Consider the following 21,023-nt stretch of genomic DNA (forward strand, 5'->3'; position numbering starts at 1 on the left):
CATTGTAGCAGGCACTTTTCAGACATTACTTCATTTTCTCCTTATGGCAACCCTGAGAGGTATTTAATGATGAGAAAACTAAGGCTAAGCTAATTGTGTGAAGTCACTCAGCTGATAAGTGGCAGAGTTGGAATTCAAATCCATGCTCATCTGACCAGGTGCCCAGGATCCAGATGCCCAGACCAGGGATCCAACCCCTGCCTCCTGTGGTGGAAGTGTGGAATCTTAATGCCTGAACCACCAGGGAATCCCCCCAAAGCCCTTTCTTAAAGGTTGTGGAGTCTTCAGAATTTTGGTCCTCTCTGGACCCGATTTTTCCCCATCCCTACTTTAATCTGAGGGTTGTTACTATATCCCTTCTACTTTCCTTATTTTTCCTCTTTGTAAGTTGTAGGTTGTTTACTTGCTTATTTTTCTCTCTGTTCTTTTTTTTAAAAATTCATTTATACATTTATTAACCTCCACTTGCTCTAAATCAGAAGCCATACTAAGAACCGGAGGATCCCAAGAAGAATAAAACAAAGGTATTCCTGCTCTTAAGCAGCTCTCAGTGTTAAGTTTTATTTGCAAAAATGTAATATTTTAAGCCATCATTAATTCACAATTGAAGTAGGCACTTATTCATGCTGCTGCTGCTAAGTCACTTCAGTCGTGTATGACTCTATGGGACCCCATAGACGGCAGCCCACCAGGCTCCCCCGTCCCTGGGATTCTCCAGGCAAGAACACTGGAGTGGGTTGCCATTTCCTTCTCCATTTCTCTCTGTTCTCACCCCATCTCTTGCATCCTTTCACCAAAGAGATGACAAATTTTGTTTTGTCTTCTGATTGTGTCTGAGTTTGAGTTGTTGGATGAAAACATAACAGCAGCCCTCTTTTCCTGAGAACTAGGAAGATCTGATCCTAAAGAAGATCACACCTCTGAGCTCACTGGCTGTTAGCACTAAGTAGGCAAGCCATTCTCTCCATTAACAAATCATTGGGTATCTTTTTGGTATCAGGTACTATACTGGATCCCTGGGTCAGGAAGATCCCTTGGAGGATGGCATGACAACCCACTCCAGTACCCTTGCCTAGAGAATCGCATGGACAGAGGAGCCTGGCCGGCTGAAGTTCTTGCTGCTGCTGCTACTGCTGCTGCTAAATCGCTTCAGTCGTGTCCGACTCTGTGCGACCCCATGGACTGCAGCCTACCAGGCTTCTCTGTCCATGGGATTCTCCAGGCAAGAACACTGGAGTGGGCTGCCGTTTCCTTCTCCAATGCATGAAAGTGGAAAGTGAAAGTGAAGTCGCTCAGTCAGTAGGGTTGCAAAGAGTTGGACATTTCTGAATCAACTTAGCACGCACACCGGCACCCACTGTACTGGAGATACAGTAATGTCCCAGGCAGAATCTGTTCCTTGCCTTTACAGAACTAACAGTCTGGAGACAAAGTCAGACAATAGAGGTCAAAACATAATTTCATACTATAATTAGGGCTATGAAGAAAAAGAAGTGGGTGCTAGTTTAAAAAAGAATAATAGGTATAAATCTATTTTAGATACGGCTGATGTGTTCCCATTTAAGAGAGGAGGTAGTTGAGGTTTTCACACTAGCTAGTTGATGGCAGTCACAGCAGGAGCTTCTGAGCTTGGGGACCTTAGTCCCTTGTCTCCTCCTTCCCTCCGCCCTTTCCCTCTAGAGCCCGAGGGCCGCGCAGGCGCACTGACGGTTGCCATGGGGACAGCTGATCCGGCGCAAGCGCAGACGTCTCCAAGATGGCCGCGGCTGCGGCTGCAAGAGCTGTGTCTGTGGGCCCTGGGCTCCAGAGCCTGCAGCGGACACTACCTCTCGTAGTGATTCTCGGGGCCACGGGCACCGGCAAATCCACCCTGGCTTTACAGCTCGGCCAGCGGCTCGGTGGCGAGATCGTCAGCGCTGACTCTATGCAGGTATGACAATGCGGCTGTCCCCGGCCTGGGGAACCGGAGACCGCGTGCGGGCCTTTGGCCGAGTGGATATCTTGTCGCTTGGTGGAAGTGGGTGAACTCCGAAGCTTGTGGGGCGGAGGAGGCAGAGGAAGGGCCATAATTAGTAGGCGCCCACCGTACGCGAGACACCGTGCCAACATCTCATTTACTGCTGACGACTTTACTGTCTGGTGTGTGGGTTCTATTATTTTCCTTTTACGGATGAGGGAGTTCACCTTGGGAGGCGAAACGACCACCGCGTTGTCACAAAGCGAGTATGTGGAGGCGATGGTATTTGAGCCTACAAGGTTGACATATAGATGTCCAATACATACCTTTTGATTGAAAATTATTCCAGAGCTTTTGCTGTTTAGAATTTCCAGCGAAACCAGGATAAATCATTTACCATCTATGATTGTCTACTGCGGGAATGGATCACCGTGGATAGTCTTGAGACCTGGATTCTCCTCCATAATCTGCCATCGGCCTAAATAAGGTGACCTAAATAATTAGGTCGTGATTTGTGCTTCGACTGAGGGTGGGTGACATTTGGGGCAAATTTCTGATGGAAGAATTACAAGTTAAGAGTTTTTACAGACTAAATGAGATGCTTAGTGTGAAATGCCTGCTGCTGAACCTCAGCAAGGAGGGGCAGTCCGTCTCCCCACTGTACCCTATAAACCTCTAGGGCATGGTCTCCACCCTCAGTTCATTTCGGGTGACAACTCGATGGACGTGAATTTGAGTGAACTCCGGGAGTTGGTGATGGACAGGGAGGCCTGGCCTGCTGCGATTCATGGGGTTGCAAAGAGTCAGACTGAGCGTCTGAACTGAACTGACCATCAGCACATATCAGGTGATTGGGATAATTCAACAAATATTTGTTTGCAACCTCTACTTTCTGCTGACTTTGAGAGACAGACTTTAGCTCAAATCCCAGCCTTGCCTTTTCTAAGATATGCAACCTTAGCTTGACCTCTCCATGTCTTTGTTTCTTTTGTAAAATAGGAAGAATAAAATTAGTAACACAATATTATTGCAATGGTTAAACAGATTACATATGTAAAACACTTAATATAATAGGAGGCAGGTAGTAAGTGCTAAAAATATGGTGAAAGTGAAGTCGCTCAGTCGTGTCCGACTCTTTAGGACCCCATGGACTGTAGCCCACCAGGATCCTCCGTCCATGGGATTCTCCAGGCAAGAGTACTGGAGTGGGTGCCATGTCCTTCTCCAGGGGATCTTCCCGACCCAGGGATCGAACGCGGGTCTCCCGCATCGTAGGCAGACGCTTTACCACCTGAGCTACCAGGGAAGTCCAGAAATATGGTTGGTGCTATTTTCTGCAAGGCCCTTTTGGAGAGACAAAACTGCAGTCCTTGTCCTCAAGGAGTTTTAGTCCAGCTGAACATGAAACAAAGCAAATTAATACATGTTTGAACTGAGATTTTCATGATGCTTTGCAAGGTACGGGAGTGGGAGGTGGAGAGGAGAGAGACTACAAATTTTAGATCTTACATCCATGGGGAAAGTCTAGCACGTGTGTGGAGAATGCAGCAGGTATGACCCACATTAATCCTACGCTCAGAGGCTTCCTCTGCTTGGTGGAGCCTTTCCCCTCCATAAGTGTGCGTCTTTGACTCTCTTTGTTTAGCTCTTTACTTAGATGTCACCTTATTGAAGCCTTCTCTGACCATCTTACTTAAAACAACACACTGTTGCTCCCTGTTTCCCCCTCTTCCTCATATACCACACTTGTCAGGAAAGTGTTCTCAATAGAACATCTTAATTTTACGTCTGTTTTGAAGTAAGTTGGCGGGTCCTGGCAATAAGGGTTGGTGATTGCTCTGTAATCGCTGTTATCCATTATTCAGAAATGTTTCTTTACTCATATCTGTGTACCACAAGGTTGAGCTTGCTGGAGGTCTTGCTCAAGGTAAGATAGGCCACATCGGTTAGACACTTTGTGTCTTGTACAGTGCTGATGATATGGTAGATCTTTAACATTTGATGAAATATTTGTTGGCCTGTCTTATCAAAATTACACATCTTGATCCATTTAGATTCTTCCTGTGGTTGTAAGTAACTAGAATATGAGAATTAAATTTCTTTCATCCTTGGGATGCCATGAGGATTAATGCATGAAAAACACTTTGACGATAACTGAGCTTTCTGAACTGGCTATGAAAGAGTTAGTCGCTCAGTCGTGATTCTTTGTGACACCGTGAACTGTAGCCCGCCAGGCTCTGTCCAGGAATTCTCCAGGCAAGAATGCTGGAGAGAGTAGCCATCCGCTTCTCCAGGGCATCTTCCTGACCCAGGGATTGAACCCAGATCTCCTGCATTGCAGGCAGATTCTACAGTCTGAGCCACCAAGGAAGATTGTGTTTAATTTTGATTATACCTGGGATATTCATAACATTTCCTCTCATACCCGTTGGAAAACTTTGACCTTTGAGTTTTACTTTTCATTTCAATTAATGAAATAAAGTAGCTCTGCCCCATTCACTGTGGGTGTACATAGTTCTTCATTTCTACCATTGCTTACCATGCCCCTGATAGGGTAGTGCTACTATGCTTGCTTTTTTTTTTTTTTCTCTGCTTGCTTTTTAAGCAATAGAAAGAGATAAGGCTTTTCAGTGACTTGAGGTTGACTCAAAAAATTTTTGGCAAACTTGTAAGCAAGTGATACTGTTTTTTTTTTAAAGTTAACTTATTTTTAGTTGTACTAGGTCTTCATTGCCTCCCGAAGCCTTTCTCTAGGTGCGGCGAGAAGGGGCTACTCTTTGTAATGGTGCACCGGCTTCTCATGGCCGTGGTTTCTCCTGTTGCAGAGCAGAGGCTCTAGGCACTTGGGCTGCAGTAGTGGCAACAAGCAGTTTCAGTAGTTGTGGCTCGCGGCCCCCAGAGCACACAGTCTAGTTCTGGCACGAGGGCTTGGTAGCTGCGGCTCTCGGGCTTAGTTGCTCTGAGGCATGTGGAATCTTCCTGGACCAGGGATTGAACCCGTGTCCCCTGCATTGGCAGGCAGATCCTTATCCACTGTGCCACCAGGAAAGTCCCAGTGAATGATATTCTTAATGTTGGAGTTAACCAGCTTCTTTTCTAATTTTATTTTTTATTAACCAGCTTCTTGAAAGAACAGTTTCAGTTAAATCCACAAGCAGAATCATAACTTAAATTTGTATAGCACTTTTTATAAAATGCTTCTATATATGCTTTTTTGTCCTCACAGTAACCTTGTAAGGTAGATACAATTATCTTTTCACAGGTCTTACAGTGCGCAGCAGACCCAGAGTTGGACATAGGTCTCTACTTAACACGCTCAGTTCCTTATCTATATGCAAAACTGTCTTCCCTTTTGGATGAGGCAGGAGCTGTGGGAGTCAGTCATTAGAGAGTACTTCTTAACTTGTATGACACTCATCCTTCACACGGAGAAGGCGATGGCACCCCACTCCAGTACTCCTGCGTGGAAAATCCCATGGATGGGGGAGCCTGGTGGGCTGCAGTCCATGGGGTCGCAGAGTCAGACACGACTGAAGTGACTTGGCAGCAGCAGCAGCATCCTTCACAGGAATATGTTACATTTTGGTCAAGATACAAAATGTATTTTAGGATTCATATTGTGAATTGTAGTGTGAACTCATCATGATACCTCAAGTTGAGTGTTGAACTAAGTGGTGGCCACGTGATGCATTGCTCAGGGGGCTAAAACTTACTGCAGCTGAGACATAATTTAATGTGAATAATTTGATGATACCAAAGGCAGAGAATGTTTACTGGAACAGAGGAGAAAGGAAGGGCTTGTAGAGAGCCTAGAACGAGCAGTAAACTTACTTGTTACAAGAGCCACAGAGACTGAAGGGTGACCAAGTGGAAAGTGCCACAATTAGAAAGTTTTTGCAAGTTTCCAGATTGACCTTTCTAAACCAGCATTTGAATTGTAATAATCTCAGAAGTATACCAGTAACTCAGAAAGGATTGTAAAACACTGTCTTAAATCTTAAATTGTCTTGCGCCTCATACTTCTTGTATCATCCTTTTGTCCTACCTTAATTGTTGGGTCATCCCCAAGGCAATCCCAGCAGGGCAGTTTTCATCCAAGGAAAGTACTTGTTTTTGTAAACATTGAAGAAGTAAGTGCTTTAAGTATTGAGGTAGCTTCTTTGAGATAAAACCACGGGGTGTTAAGGGTCCTGTGTCTAGGGTGATAATATTGTTACAGAATGTGGTAGATAATGACTTGCTTTTATAGCCAGATAACACCTGAGGCCCTGCCTTGCCTCTCGCCTCTCATTCTTGCGTCAGTGGTTTGTTGAGTAGGAAGTCAGAACTAACTCTCGGAGGAATCACTTGCTTAGGGACTTCTGGGCTCAACTGTGGACTTTTCATGGTAGGTCTGACAAAAGTGAAAAACAACCTTTGTGCTTAATTTTCTGAGTTTTCCGAACTCCAGTTTCACAAATTGTAGAAGCACACATATTCTCAGCTAGCAGTAAAAGTCTGAATTCAAAGGACAGGTAACACAATCCCTGTTTTCCAGGATGGAAACGCTGAGTTGCAGAAAGATTAAAGAGCAGACTAGAGATCACACTACAAGACACTTGCACACCTGGGAATTGGATCTGGATCTTCTAACTCGTGTAGTGTCTGATATATTGCAGGAAGATGATACTGAAGGTCTTTTTTTCAGTCTTTTTCTTGGCATGTAAATTTAAGGTACAATGCTTCGCCTTTAGTGACTGGATGAAACATTGTACTGAGAAATTTGAAGGCGCTTGCCAAAAGATGTACAGTGGCTGCCTGGAAATACAGACTGCCAACTATATGCCAAGAGAAAATAAACAAAGTGTTCTATTTGGGTTTATAGAGAGGAAGTATCTCTAATGCCTTATTAGTTCTTCAAGTTCTGTGGAGAAGCAGTAGTCGTACATAGGAGCACAGTTCCCTTGTGTTTGCCTAAACCTCCAAGAGGAGAAGCAGTTATTTTTGGCAGTCTGACTAGTAAGCAGGCTATGTGTCATCTAATAAATGTGGACTTCTGCGTTCTTTGTCTGCTTTGGGACATAATTTAGGAGCAGTGTTTTTTTTTTTTTTTTTTAAACCAAAGGACTGCTTGTCTGATAGTGCTCAAGGGAGATCTGGCTTTCATGGGGGAGGGATATGAAAGAAGAGATGGGATAGTGGGTTACAGTGGCTTACTAGGACATGAAAATGAAAGCTACAAAAACCTGTTAACCGAGAGGAATGAGGGCTGTCCAGAGTCCCCTTGCCACAACTGACAGAGGCAGTCTTTTAAAGGACTAAGCATGAGAGTGGACCAGAGGAAATACCCAAAATTTTGGGTATTTAAAAAATATATCATCTAAAAAAAATGTGTGTGTGTGTATGTATATGTGTGTGTATATATATATATATATATATGTATATATATATATATTCATTTCTAGGTCCCTGGGTTCACCTCCATTGTGAATGAATTTGGTTTTCCTTTGGCTACCTTATTAAGCATGGGTGGGTTGTACACATATATTTAGTTTTTTTTGCAGCTGTGGGAAGAACTTTAGAGTTAAATCTGCCGTGTTATATAAGGAAAGAGAAGTGGCTACCGGCTAAATGGGAAGACATAAGAGAGCACATGTGGGTTGCAGTTTCAGATTTGTGAGGATGAGGTGCTGCTCTGATGTTTCAGTGCTGGGGGCTGGGTGCTGAAACACCTTACTTCACGAAGGAGTATTTATATGGGGGTGTCAGTTATTTGGGGTACACAAGAACTCACCTGTGCGCTCTGTATGTGCTCTAGTACGGCTTAACCGAATTGGTTGTGGTTTCTTATGTAGTTTGTTGGGTTCTTTAGAGAATTTGAATCAGACCAGGTTCCCTTTTTCAGTTTACCCAGAGCTTCTGAGCTGGAACTTCGCCACTGCTCCTTCCTCATAGCAGCCAGAGTTCAAGCTCTTACCACTGTGCTATGAATAATAATTATACCGAAAATGATAACAATAAAAAAATACATGTCATGCAGTGTTTTAAAAGTTTGTCTTGTATTATCTCATTTAATATGCTCACCGCAGCCTTAGGTGGTAGACACTATTGTTATCTCACCCCTAAAAATTACTTCTTGAACCCTCACCTCGGTGCTATTCTGTGCTTTTTTCTCCATCTCTTCCTATTTGTTTATCCATTCATCTTCATCCCATTCTTTTCCCATATACCACTGTATACATTTTAGCAGGCAGAGAAGGAAAAAGAATATTCCTGATGAAAGAACAGCATGAGCAAAGTAAAGGAAGGGTGAAAGTGCCTGGTATGTTTCCAAGGCATGGCCAGCAACTGTCATTGGCATAGACACTGGAAGGATAGTAGTCAGAGGTGAAACTAAAAATACAGACCCTGAGGCCCTTGAGAGGCATGCCAAGGGGTTTGGGGTTTTAAATGTGGGAATGATAGGAACTATTTCAGAAGGTAACTCTGAGGCTGGGTGGAGAATGGGTTAGAGAGGGATAAACAGTTTAGGATTCTGTTACATTAGCCTGGGTGAGAGGGGCTGGAGTTGACTTGTGGCTGGGAAAAGGGTTCATCATTTTGATGTTTTGGAGACAGAACCAATAGGGTTTTGGTTACTGAACTGGAAGCATTGTAAGGAAAAAAGATGGAGAACAAAGCCTTTTTGTGTTTGGAAAAAACAAAACATGCTTGTTTAAAAAAATCCAAATAATATACAAAAGTTCCAAGGAAATATCACCATAATCTTAGTGTCCAAAGATAACCATTTCGACATTTTGGTGCACATCCTTCTAGACCTTTTGTTTGTGTATTCATACACGTATGTATATGTGTGTTTTCCAATTTACAAAAATTATAAAATACATGTAACAAAATTTATCATCTTAACCATTTTTAACTATACAGTTCTGTGGTGTTAAATGCATTCATGGTGTTGTATACCCACTCTCCATTTCCATAACTCTTTTCATCTTGCAAAACTGAAACTATAAACAAGGCCCTGCTGTATAGCACAGAGAACTATATTCAATATCTGATTATAAACCATAATGGAAAAGAATATAAAAAAAGAATGTGTGTATATATATAACTGAAACCCTTTGCTATACATCATAAATAAACGCAACATTGTAAATCAACTATACTTCAATAAAAAACAATGATTAAAAAATAAAGAATTTCAAATTAAAAAAAATCTAAAACTCTGTACTCATTAAGTAAATCCTCCCAGCCTTGGCAACCACCATCCTGAACTACTGTTCAGTTCAGTTCAGTTCAGTCGCTTAGTCGTGTCCGACTCTTTGCGACCCCATGAACCGCAGCACGCCAAGGCCTCCCTGTCCATCACCATCTCCTGGAGTTCACTCAAACTCACGTCCATCGAGTTGGTGATGCCATCCAGCCATCTCATCCTCTGTCCTCCCCTTCTCCTCCTGCCCCCAATCCCTCCCAGCATCAGAGTCTTTTCCAATGAGTCAACTCTTCGTATGAGGTGGCCAAAGTATTGGAGTTTCAGCTTCAGCATCATTCCTCCAGTGAACACCCAGGACTGATCTCCTTTGGGATGGACTGGTTGGATCTCCTTGCAGTCCAAGGGACTCTCAAGAGTCTTCTCCAACACCACAGTTCAAAAGCATCAATTCTTCGGCGCTCAGCTTTCTTCACAGTCCAACTCTCACATCCATACATGACCACTGGAAAAACCATAGCCTTGACTAGACGGACCTTTGTTGGCAAAGTAACGTCTCTGCTTTTGAATATGCTATCTAGGTTGGTCATAACTTTTCTTCCAAGGAGTAAGCGTCTTTTAGTTTCATGGCTGCAGTCACCATCTGCAGTGATTTTGGAGCCCAGAAAAATGAAGTCTGACACTGTTTCCACTGTTTCCCCATCTATTTCCCATGAAGTGACTGGACCAGGTGCCATGATCTTTGTTTTCTGAATGTTGAGCTTTAAGCCAACTTTTTCACTCTCCTCTTTCACTTTCATCAAGAGGCTTTTTAGTTCCTCTTCACTTTCTGCCATAAGGGTGGTGTCATCTGCATATCTGAGGTTATTGATGACTACTGTTTTATATAAGCGGAATCATATGATATTTGTCTTTTTTGTGACTTGCTTATTTCACTTAGCCTAACCTCAGGTTCATTCATGTGATTCTTTTTAATATAAGTTGACTCATACATTTCATGCTGCTCTGTATTTTGCCCCCCCCCCCCACCCTTAACAATGTGTTACAGTTTTCTTTATGTGTTAATGTATATAACTTTGTATCAGTGGTCTCAATCTGGGGAAATTTACCCTCCCACCCCCACCCCAGGGGACACTTGACAATCTCTGGAGACATTTTCGGTTCTAACAAATGAAAAGGTGGGTTCCTGGCATCTGGTGGGCAGAAGCCAGGAATGCTGTAGAACATCCTACCATACTTAAAACAGCTCCTCCCAAAAAGGGTTTACCTGGCCCCAAATGTCAATATAGTGTACTGAGGTTGAGAAACCCTGTTCTACATTATTGTTAGCTTTTAAATTTTGAAGTAACTATAGATTTACACAGGGATGTCAAAGATAGCCCATGTCCAACTCTTTGCGATCCCATGGACTGGAGCACACCAAGCTTCCCTGTCCATCACCATCTTCCGGAGCTTGCTCAAACTCATGTCCATTGAGTCAGTGATGCCATCCAACCTTCTCCTCTATAATCCCCTTCTCCTCCTGCCTTCAGTCTTTCCCAGCATCAGGGTCTTTTCTAATGAGTCGGCTCTTCGCATCACATGGCCAAAGTACTGGGGCTTCAGCTTCAGCATTAGTCCTTCCAGTGAATGTTCAGGCTTGATTTCCTTCAGGATGGACTGGTTGGATCTCCTTGCAGTCCAAAGGACTCCTAAGAGTCTTCTTCAACACCACAGTTCAAAAGCATCAATTCTTCAGTGCTCAGCCTTCTTTATGGTCCAACTCTCACATCCATACATGACTATTGTAAAAACCATAGCTTTGACTATATGGACCTTTGTTGGTAAGTAATGTCTCTGCTTTTTAATATACTGTCTAGGTTGGTCATAGCTTTTCTGCCAAGGAGCAAGCATCTTTTAATCTCATGGCTGCAGTCACCATCTGCAGTGATTTTGGAGCCCCTTAAAATAAAGTCTGTCACTTTCCGTAGTTTTCACATTTATTTGCCATGAAGTGATGGGACTGGATGCCATGATCTTTGTTTTTTGAATGTTGGGTTTTAAGCTAGCTTTTTCACTCTCTTCTTTCACCTTCGTCAACAGGTTCTTTAGTTCCTCTTTGCTTTCTGCCATAATCCTGTACTGAGTTATTTATTTTACTGTTCAGACTGTTTCAGCTTTGATTATTGGGTGCTGTTTCATGTTGATGCTAGCATCCTTTGGCATGGGCTGTATTTGTTTAGCACTTTCTTACTTTCTGGCACTGCAAGATGCTTTCATCTTTACGTTTGTCCTGTTTCAGTTCTAGAATCAGCCATTTTTCCGAGGAGCCTTGGTTCCTTTTACTGGTGAGTGGTATTCAGATACAAAGTACTGGGTGCTAATTGTGCTTGTTGCTACTAGGATATCATTGCTTCTAGTCCCTTCAATGGGAAAAGCTAGGCAACATATGTACATACACTAATTCATGCATACCCAAATATCTATGTTTATTTCTGTATCTATCTATGTAGATGTTAAAATAAACTTGAGTTTATACTGATATCTCTGACTCTTTTCCACCACAGGTTTTATTCTGATCTTTCCTTCTTGTTATTTGTGACTTCTTCCTCAGAGTAATAAACCTGGCTCTCCTTTTAATCAAATATTTTATTTTTTTGTACAACCTGTAAAATAGTTTAACTAGTTAATCCTGTGAGAAACAAATTTACCAACTAGAGTATAATGTGTGTATATAGTTCATTTTGCCATTTTAGCCATATAGTATCTAGCCATAACATTGTTTTTCAAAGTTATTTAGGTCAACTCCCCTCCTCCCCCTTCAGTGAGATTATGTGATACATCTGTAATATAATTAGATTCATTTATTGCAGACTGCACTCTGTCCTGGTTCCTCAGTCATTCTGGTTAGTATTATTTTTAAGTTTGCATATGGTAGAGTACATTCATTTTTGTGTGCAGTTCTTTGGGTTTTGCAAATGGAGAGAGTCGGGTGTCTGCCATCAGATATGCTGAGCCGCTTTGTTCACTAAAAATGGCCTGTGTGTCCTCTTTGTGGTCACCTCCTCTACCTACACCGATTTTTGGCAGCCACTGATCTGTTTTCCACCTGTGTTTTGCCTTTCTAGAAGGTCATATATGTGGAGTCATACAGTACTCAACCTTTGGGGTCTGACCTTTTTTTTTTTTTGGCCATGTGGTAGCATGTGGGATCTCAGTTTCCCAAACAGGGGTCAAACCCAGGCCCTCTGCAGTGGAAGTGTAGAGTCTTAACCACTGGCCCACCAGAGAAGTCCATGGTCTGACTTTTTTCACTTAGCAAAATACGTTTAAAATTCTTCCGTGTAGTTACATGAGTCTGTTTCTCTTTATTGTTCAGTATTATTCCATTGTACATTATGTGTCCTTTCATCTATGAAACGCCATCTGAATTTCCAGTTTAGAGAAAGCTATTATAAACATAGGTAATGATTTAACTTTACAGGACTGGGTCAAAATGACTCTACCATTTTGTATTTCTACCAGCAGTGAATGAAAATTTTTGTTTCTTTGCATTCTTTCGGCATTTGGTATTGTTGTCGCTTTTAATTTTAACAGTTCCAAGAGGCGTGTACTGGAATCTCATTGTGGTTAATTCAAATTCCCCTAAAGGTTAATGATGTTGAACATCTTTTCATATGTTTATTTGCTCTCTCCATATATCTTTGGTGAAATATCTGTCTGATCTCTTTTTGGGAGGGGCTGTCTAATTGTTGAATTTTAGGAGGTTTTTAAAAAATGTATTTTGAGTACAAATCCTTTATATAGAATGTTATTTGCAAATATTTTCTTCTAGTCTGTATCTTATTTTTTCATTCTTTTCAGTGTCTTTCACAGAACAGTTTTATATCTTCATTAAGTCCAGTGCATCTATTTTTTCTTCTGTGGATTGTGTCTTTGGTGTCATATATTAAAAACTCACTGCAGGGAGTTCTTGGCAATCCAGTGGTTAGGACTTGGTGCTTTCACTGCCATGGCTCCAGGTTCAGTCCCTGGTCTGTGAACTGAGATTACATAAGCAGGGGACCCGACCAAAAAGAAAAAAAAGCAAGACAAAAAAAAAAACACTAACGCATTGCCAACTCATAGACATGCTAATTTTTCTCCTGTTCTTTAAAAAAGAAGTTTATATATACAACACACACACACACATACATATATATACACACACAAACACACGTGAGTTTTACGGCTTTTCATTTTACATTTAGACCTGTGATTTACTTTGAATTTTATATAGGGTTCTGAGATATGTATGGGTGTCCAGTTGAACCAGATCTGATATTGAAAGACGATTCTTTCTCCGTTGAATTGCCTTTGCACCTTTGTCAAAGACCAGTTGACTGTCTTTGTGAGTCTACTTCTGGGGCCTCTGTTCTGTTCCATTGATCTGTTTGTCTGCTCTTTTGCCGGTATCGCTTTGTCTTTAGTTACTGTACCTTTATAACAGGTCGTGAGATTAGATAATGTGAGCTGCACAACTTTCTACATTATTGTTTTTGGTCTCTGTGTGGTATTCCATTTCATAGGCGTATCGTAATTTACTTAACCATGTTTCTTCTGAAGGACATTTAAGAAGTTGAATTTTGGGTTTGTTTGTGTTTTTTGCTTAATAAATGATGCTGAGACGAACATCTTTGCACACACATCTCTTCCTATTTGTGTAATTCTCTCTCAGGGTAAATTTCTGGAACGGGATTGCCAGATGGGAGGGTGGGTGCACATGTTACTTTCTTCCAGTTTTCTAAGAGCTTTATTAGAGGAGGTACTTAAATTTTTCTTATTGAGGTTAAATTAATGTAATATTAACTATTTTAAAATGAAAAATTCAGGGACTTTTCCTGGTGGTCCAGTGGTTAAGACACCACACGTCCACTGCAGAGGACATTAGTTTGATCCCAGGTTGGGGAACTAAGGTCCTGCATGCCTTGAGGTGCAGCCAAAAAAAAAATAATAATAATTTATTGGCACTTAATACATTCACAGTGTACCTCTATCTAGTTCTGAAACATTTCCATCACCCTGAAAGAAAACCCCATAACCATTAAGCCATTACTTTTGAGTGTCCCTTTCCCCCAGCACCGGGGAGCCACCAGTCTGCTTTTAGTTCCCAGATAGATTGTATCTAGGAACAGATGGATTTTATCTAGGAGCAGATAGATTTTACCTGTTTTGGATATTTTGTATAAATGGGATATATAACACATGACCCTGTCTGACTGCTTTCACTTACACTGATTGTAGCATGTGTTGGTGCTTCATTTCTTTTTATGGTTGAATAGATATCCCAGTGTATGGATAGATCACAGTTTATCCATCTACTGATGGACGTTAGCACCTTGAGGCTCTTGTGAATACTGCTGCTGTGAACATAGGTTTACCTGTTATTTGAGTATCTGTTTTAAATTATTTGGGAATATACCTAGGATTGGAGTACAATTGCTGGGTTATGTGGTAATTCTGTAGCTTTTTGAGGAATTGCCAAACTGTTTTACACAGTGGCTATATCATTTTGCATTCCCACTATCAATGTATGAAGGCCTCAGTTTCTCCACGTCTTCTCCAACACTGACCTTAAAAAAGATGGTGGCCACCCTAGTGGATCGAAAAGTAGTATCTCACTGTGGTTTGGGTTTCCACTTCCCTAGTGACTGTTGGACATCTTTTCGTGTGTTCGTAGGCTATTCATGTATCGTCTTTGGAGAAATGTCTGTTCAGGTCCTTTGCTCATTTTTAAATTGGGTCTGTTGTTTTTTGTTTGAGTTGCACACATTACATTTTTTTCTCTTGTTATCAGTTTTTAAAAATTTTTAATTGGAGCATAATTGCTTTACAGTATTGTGTTGGCTTTTGCCATTTTTGCCACACACAGTGTCAATCAGCCGTGAGTATACACACATTGCCAGACTGCTTTCAATGAAGTTTACCTGTGCTATGTCTATTTCCCCTTACCCTTGCAATTCTGTGTGTTATCCACCTTTTTCATGGTTGTCAGTCTGGTGGACAACAAATAGATTTTATTTAAATTTCATTTTGAGATAAATTGTCTTTTCAAGGGTGCCTTGCCCATTTGTCTGTTTCTTTTTTGAATTTCCTGTTCAATATCTCTTGTGCTTACTTCTATATAGCGGTTTTCATTTTTGTGTTTATTGATTTGTTCAGTCTCATGAATTGAAAATATTTTTTCAGTTGGTCATTTGTCTTTTGACTTTTATGATTTTTTTTGTATATGAAGGCTTTTAATTTGTATATTCTTGTACACGTTTTAGGAGTACAAGTTAGCTTTAACATTCTTTTAGAAAGAGTTCATGACTGAAGTTGATAATCCATTGAGCTGTTGGAATTTACAGATGTGAATAAAAGATGTTGATTCTCTAGTGTAAATGAAAATACATCCAGGGCCTCCTTGCCTTCACTCTGCCTGTTACTCTCGTCTTGGAGTCTCATGTAGATGATCCTGCATTGTCCAGGCTTACTTAGGTCTGCATACCTTTGGTTAGCTACTTTCCTTTCTCTCTCTCTTTTTTCCACATCTTGCTGCCTAGCACAATACTTGGAACAGTGGTTGTCACCTTCAGCTGTTCTTTGAAATCACCCAGAGAGCATTAAAAAAATGCTGATGCATGGGCTTACGGTAGTCAGTAAATTCTGTTGATTCAGATTACGTGATTGCCTAACTTTTCAGGAGCCAGTATTCTCTCCTGACTTACAGTCCTGGTTTTTACTCTGAGGTCTTCATTTGCTCATTTATTTTACCCTGGTTGTTGTTGTTCAGTTGCTAAGTCGTGTGTGACTCTTTGTGACCCCATGGAATGTAGCCTGCCAGATTCCTCTTTCCTTGGGATTTCCCAGGCAAGAATACTGAAGTGGGTTGCCATTTCCTTCTCCAGGGGATCCTCCCAGACCAGAGATTGAACCCCAGTCTCCTGCATTGTTGGCAGGCAGATTCTTTACCACTGAGTCATCAGGGAAGCCCATTTAGCCTGGTAGGCAGTTTTATTTACTGGGAAAACTGGGTTTTAGTCCCAGCTTTGTCACTAACCACTGTATATATAACCTTGGAAAGTTCCTACTGCTCTCTAGGCTTTAATTTCCTCTTGGCTGTGTTAGGGAGGGGAAACTGATCGGATCAGATCAGGGATCGGCAAACTGTTTAAGTCCAGATAGTAAATATTTTACGCTTTGTGGGCCATACAGTATCTATTTGTCACAGTGTCTGAAACCCCTTTCAGCTCTGGTGCTCTGCAGTTCTGTTCTTTCAAACCCTAGTCAGGGATCTCACCACAAAAAGCCAAGGAAAATATAGATACCGAGTATTGTGTGTGCTGCTTACCATCTGTCTGGCACAGTTCTAAACACTTTGCATGTATTAACTCTATTCCTCAGAATAACCCAGCAAGGAGTGTAGGTGCTGTTTTTATCCCCATTTTACAGAGGCAAACTTGAGGCAAAGAGAAATTAGAGACTAAACCTGCCACATGAAGGCTACCACTGGGTGGTAGAGCCAGGTTTGAACCTGGATTTTCTGGATCCAGTGTGCTACGCTCCTCTCCCTGCCTTAGACATACACCTCCAAATAATGGAGCACCTCAGCTATTATTCTCCATCCTTAGAAGAAGTATCAGTGAAGCCATCAAGAGTGGGCCAATCTTGAGGCTGTAAAGATGACCACAGAATAGAAGCTTTATCATTAACTCTGTTTTCTTCTCTTAAACCAGCCCTTTTGTTTCTGTCTTAGCACTATATTCATATGGCATTGTCTGTGTGTCTATTTCTAGCTTTCTGTCACACTTACTCTTTCTTTCTTAACTTTGGGCTGCGCTGGGTCTTTGTTGCCTCCTCCAGTTGCGGTGAGTGGCGCTGCTCTTTCTGGTTGCGGTGCGCAGGCTTCTCTTTGGAGTGGCTTCTCTTGTTGCGGAGCACGGGCTCGAGGTGTGCGGTCTTCAGTGGTTGCGGCACACAGGCTCTAGAACTCGGGCTCGGTGGTTGTGGTGCACGGGCTTAGCTGCTCCACAGCGTGTGGCTCATCTTCCCGGATCAGGGATCGAACAGGTGTTCCCTGCATTGCTAGGTGGATTCCAACTGCTGGACTCCCAGGGAGGCCCTATCATGTTTCCTCTTGAAAACTTTGAAGGGGTTCAGTGTATGGTAACTGTTTTCTCCTCAGCTTCTCAAATTTAATTTCACCTCAGTAGAAATTCATTACTTCAGGCAAGCAAACAGACTAGGGTCAAATGAGGATAAAAATTCTACTGATAAGAGGCAGCAGAGGGGACTTCCCTGGCAGTCTGGTGCTTAAGACTGTGCTTCCGCTGCAGTTTGATCTCTGGTTGAGGAACTAAGATTGTGCATGCCATGTGTCATGGTTCTCCCCCCCCCCCCCCCCCCCCCCCCACTGCCAAAAGGCAGCAGAAACTGCTTGGGTTATAGGCAAAGCACCCTGCTTTAGTCCTACCTCCCCTGCCGTCAGTTATGTGGCCAGGGTTGCTCTCTGAGCCTCGTATTCTCAGTATAAAAGTTCAGGTGATTAGACTGGTTATGTTATGTCTGAATTTCCTTGTATCCATGCTTCATCAGTGTTTGCAGGTGGACTTCTAAGCACCCACTGCAAAGGCTCTGCATTGCAAAATTTCTCATATTTTCACTTAAAGTATGTGCTAATTTTGCATTCTTTGTTCTGATCTCTCTGTATTTATTAGATGTCAAAATGTTTCAGATGCTTGTTGCCACCAAGTAAGATTGATTAGACATTGTATTAAAAAGCAGAGATAGCACTTTGCCGACAAAGGTCTATATAGTCAGAGCTATGGTTTTTTTTTTTTTTTTTTTTAAGAGCTATGGTTTTTCTAGTAGTCATGTATGGATGTGAGAATTAGACCATAAAGAAGGCTGAGCACCAAAGAATTGGTCCTTTTGAACTGTGGTGTTGGAAAAGACTCTTGAGAGGCCCTTGGACTGCAAGGAGATCAAACCAGTCAATCCTGAAGGAAATCAGGCCTGAATATTCATTGGAAGGACTGATGCTGAAGCTGAAGCTTCAATACTTTGGCCATGTGATGCAAAGAGCCGACTCATTGGAAGAGAACCTTATGCTGGGAAAGATTGAGGGCAAAAGGAGAAAGGGGGCAGCAGAGGATGAGATGGTTGGATGGCATCACTGATTCAATGGACATGAGTTTGAGCAAGCTCTGGGGGATAGTGAAGGACAGGGAAGCCTGGCGTGTTGCAGTTCATGGGGTCTCAAAGATTCAGACACGACTTAGTGACTGAATAACAACAACAAAGATAGATTTGCTGAAAGAATACATCACATACATATTATGTGTGCACTTTTAATTTGATAATCATGGTGATTCTAGTCCCTTTTTCTTTGAAGAGAGATCTCTATAGGAAAGTAAAAGCCATCCGTGGCACTATAAATTTCAAACCACTTCTATTACCAGACTGACTAAACATGTCAAGGTACTGGTTCTCCTACTTTCGAGGCATCTTAATCTGTCTGATTTATTCAGCATGTTTGCAGTTGGATCTCTGCTAAACAAAGCTAAAAGAAGTAGTTGCCTGCCGTGATATTCCTGCGGCTAATTCATTGTTTCTAATCTAGTAAAGTGTAAGTTATTTTAAAAGTTATCATTTTATTAAGAAAGAAAAATTAGCCAAGAGACTGACCTTTTGTCTACTCTTCAACATCTCTTCAGCTGAATAACCAAATTCAAATTACTTTAATTAAAAAAGAAAATCCCCTTTCTATTGAGTGTCAACATCTTAAAAAACTTTTGTTTTCCTTTCACCCTCTGTGCCAAAACTTTTCTTGAAACTTAGGCTATTAGAACTAGAAGCGTTGCTAGATGTGAGGAACTTGAGGTTCCAGGAATAAAAACTGACTTTCCAAATTCACAAAGCTAGTTTGTGTGGAGCAGAGATTAGCAACATAGAGAAGGCAATGGCAACCCACTCCAGTACTCTTGCCTGGAAAATCCCATGGACGGAGGGGCCTGGTGGGCTGCAGTCCATAGGGTCGCTAGGAGTCGGACACGACTGAGCGACTTCACTTTCACTTTTGCTTTCATACATTGGAGAAGGAAATGGCAACCCACTCCAGTGTTCTTGCCTGGAGAATCCCAGGGACGGGGGAGCCTGGTGGGCTGCCGTCTGTGGGGTCGCACAGAGTCGGACACGACTGAAGTGACTTAGCAGCAGCAGCAGCAGGAAAATAACACTGACTGTGAAGTAAGAAGACATGGATTCACAGTTTGTCTCTGCCACTAAATAGCTGGGTGACTTTGGGCAGATTGCCTAATGTGTCTACATTTCTGTTTCCTCACTGGTGAAATGAGGCAGCATAACTTTAGTATAAAATCTAGCACTCTATACTTCCAGCCCGGAGTATCCATTGAATATATGCCACGTATTAGACACTGTGCTACATGTTGGAACTAGAGATAAAATACAGTCTTCCCTCAGAACTTGTAGTTTAGTGGAGGAGATCGATGCATTTCTCATGTACAAGAAGTTCTGTGATAGAGGTAAATGTGGGAGCATGGAGGACAGGCACAGATTGGGGAGAACTGGGGAGAGATCTCAAAGCAGGCTTTCATCAGAGGTGATGCTAAAGAGTTTGGGGGCTCATGAGACCAGATTTTCATTTTAGAAAAATCACTGGCTACAGTGTGTACTAAATTGGAGGGGTTATACCCTAAAGGAAGGAAGATCAATGAGGAAGCTGATGGAACAGTTCAGTTGAGAAATCATAAAGCCTTCAGTTGATAATGGCAGTGGGCAATGTGATAGTGGTAAGCTTTGAGATAATTTTAGGAACTCATATGGATAGAACTTGAGGGAGATTAGAAATGAGAGAGAGAGATACTAGGATCATTTAGTTTTTACTGTGATTGGGTGGTTCACTCAGGTATGGGTAGAAAGGTAAGGAGGTCAGTTTTGGACATAGCAGGTTTCAGGCGCCTGCTTGGGGTGGTGATAAAGATGATGATAGCTTTGTATTGCTGCTTCCTATAGGGTGGCCTATTCCATGTGCTTTACTGTATCATTTATTTAATTTTTACAATAATCCTTTGAGGTTAGATTTAAGGTTATCTGGCACCCCACTCCAGTACTCCTGCCTGGAAAATCCCATGGGTGGAGGAGCCTGGTAGGCTGCAGTCCATGGGGTCGCTAAGAGTCGGACACGACTGAGCGACTTCACTTTCATTTTTCACTTTCCTGCATTGGAGAAGGAAATGGCAACCCACTCCAGCGTTCTTGCCTGGAGAATCCCAGGGACGGGGAGCCTGGTGGGCTGCCGTCTATGGGGTCGCACAGAGTCGGACACGACTGAAGTGACTTAGCAGTAGCAGTTCCTTTATAAATGGGGCTTCCCTGATAGCTCAGCTAGTAAAGAATCAGCCTGCAATGCAGGAGACCCCGGTTCAATCCCATGGTTGGGAAGATCTGCTGGAAAAGGGATAGGCTACCCACTCCAGTATTCTTGGGCTACTCTGTTGGCTCAGATGGTAAAGAATTCTCCTGCAATGCAAGAGGCCCCGGTTCAATCCAGGGTTGGGGAGATCCCCTGGAGAAGGGAACGACTACCCACTCCAGTATTCTGACCTGGAGAATTCCATGGATTGTATAGCCCATGGGGTTGCAAAGAGTTGGACATGATTGAGTGATTTTCACTTACTTTATAAATAAGGAATGTGAGGCACAGAGAGGTTATATACCTTGGCCAAGGTTACATAGCTAGTAAGTTGTGAAGCCATGATTTAAATCCTGGCAATCAGATCTAGAGTCCTTACTGTTAACCACGTCAATACTGTATTTTATAGCTCTCACTGATGATGGAAATGTCTGCGAGGGAGT

At 42.2% G+C, this 21,023-nt stretch overlaps 1 protein-coding gene across 1 annotated transcript in view; it reads left to right on the forward strand.

The window, feature by feature from the left end:
• The first annotated feature begins 1,729 nt into the window (after nt 1–1,729).
• The window catches only part of TRIT1 (tRNA isopentenyltransferase 1), a 44,852-nt gene continuing 25,558 nt past the window's right edge, over nt 1,730–21,023 (forward strand). Inside the window, exon 1 of the mRNA XM_019957758.2 lies at nt 1,730–1,930. Within this exon, the coding sequence (XP_019813317.2) occupies nt 1,757–1,930 (174 nt within the window). The 5' untranslated portion in view covers nt 1,730–1,756. The remainder of the gene's footprint in view (nt 1,931–21,023) is intronic.

This window comes from Bos indicus, chromosome 3 (assembly GCF_029378745.1).
Source record: "Bos indicus isolate NIAB-ARS_2022 breed Sahiwal x Tharparkar chromosome 3, NIAB-ARS_B.indTharparkar_mat_pri_1.0, whole genome shotgun sequence".
Lineage (NCBI taxonomy): Eukaryota > Metazoa > Chordata > Mammalia > Artiodactyla > Bovidae > Bos > Bos indicus.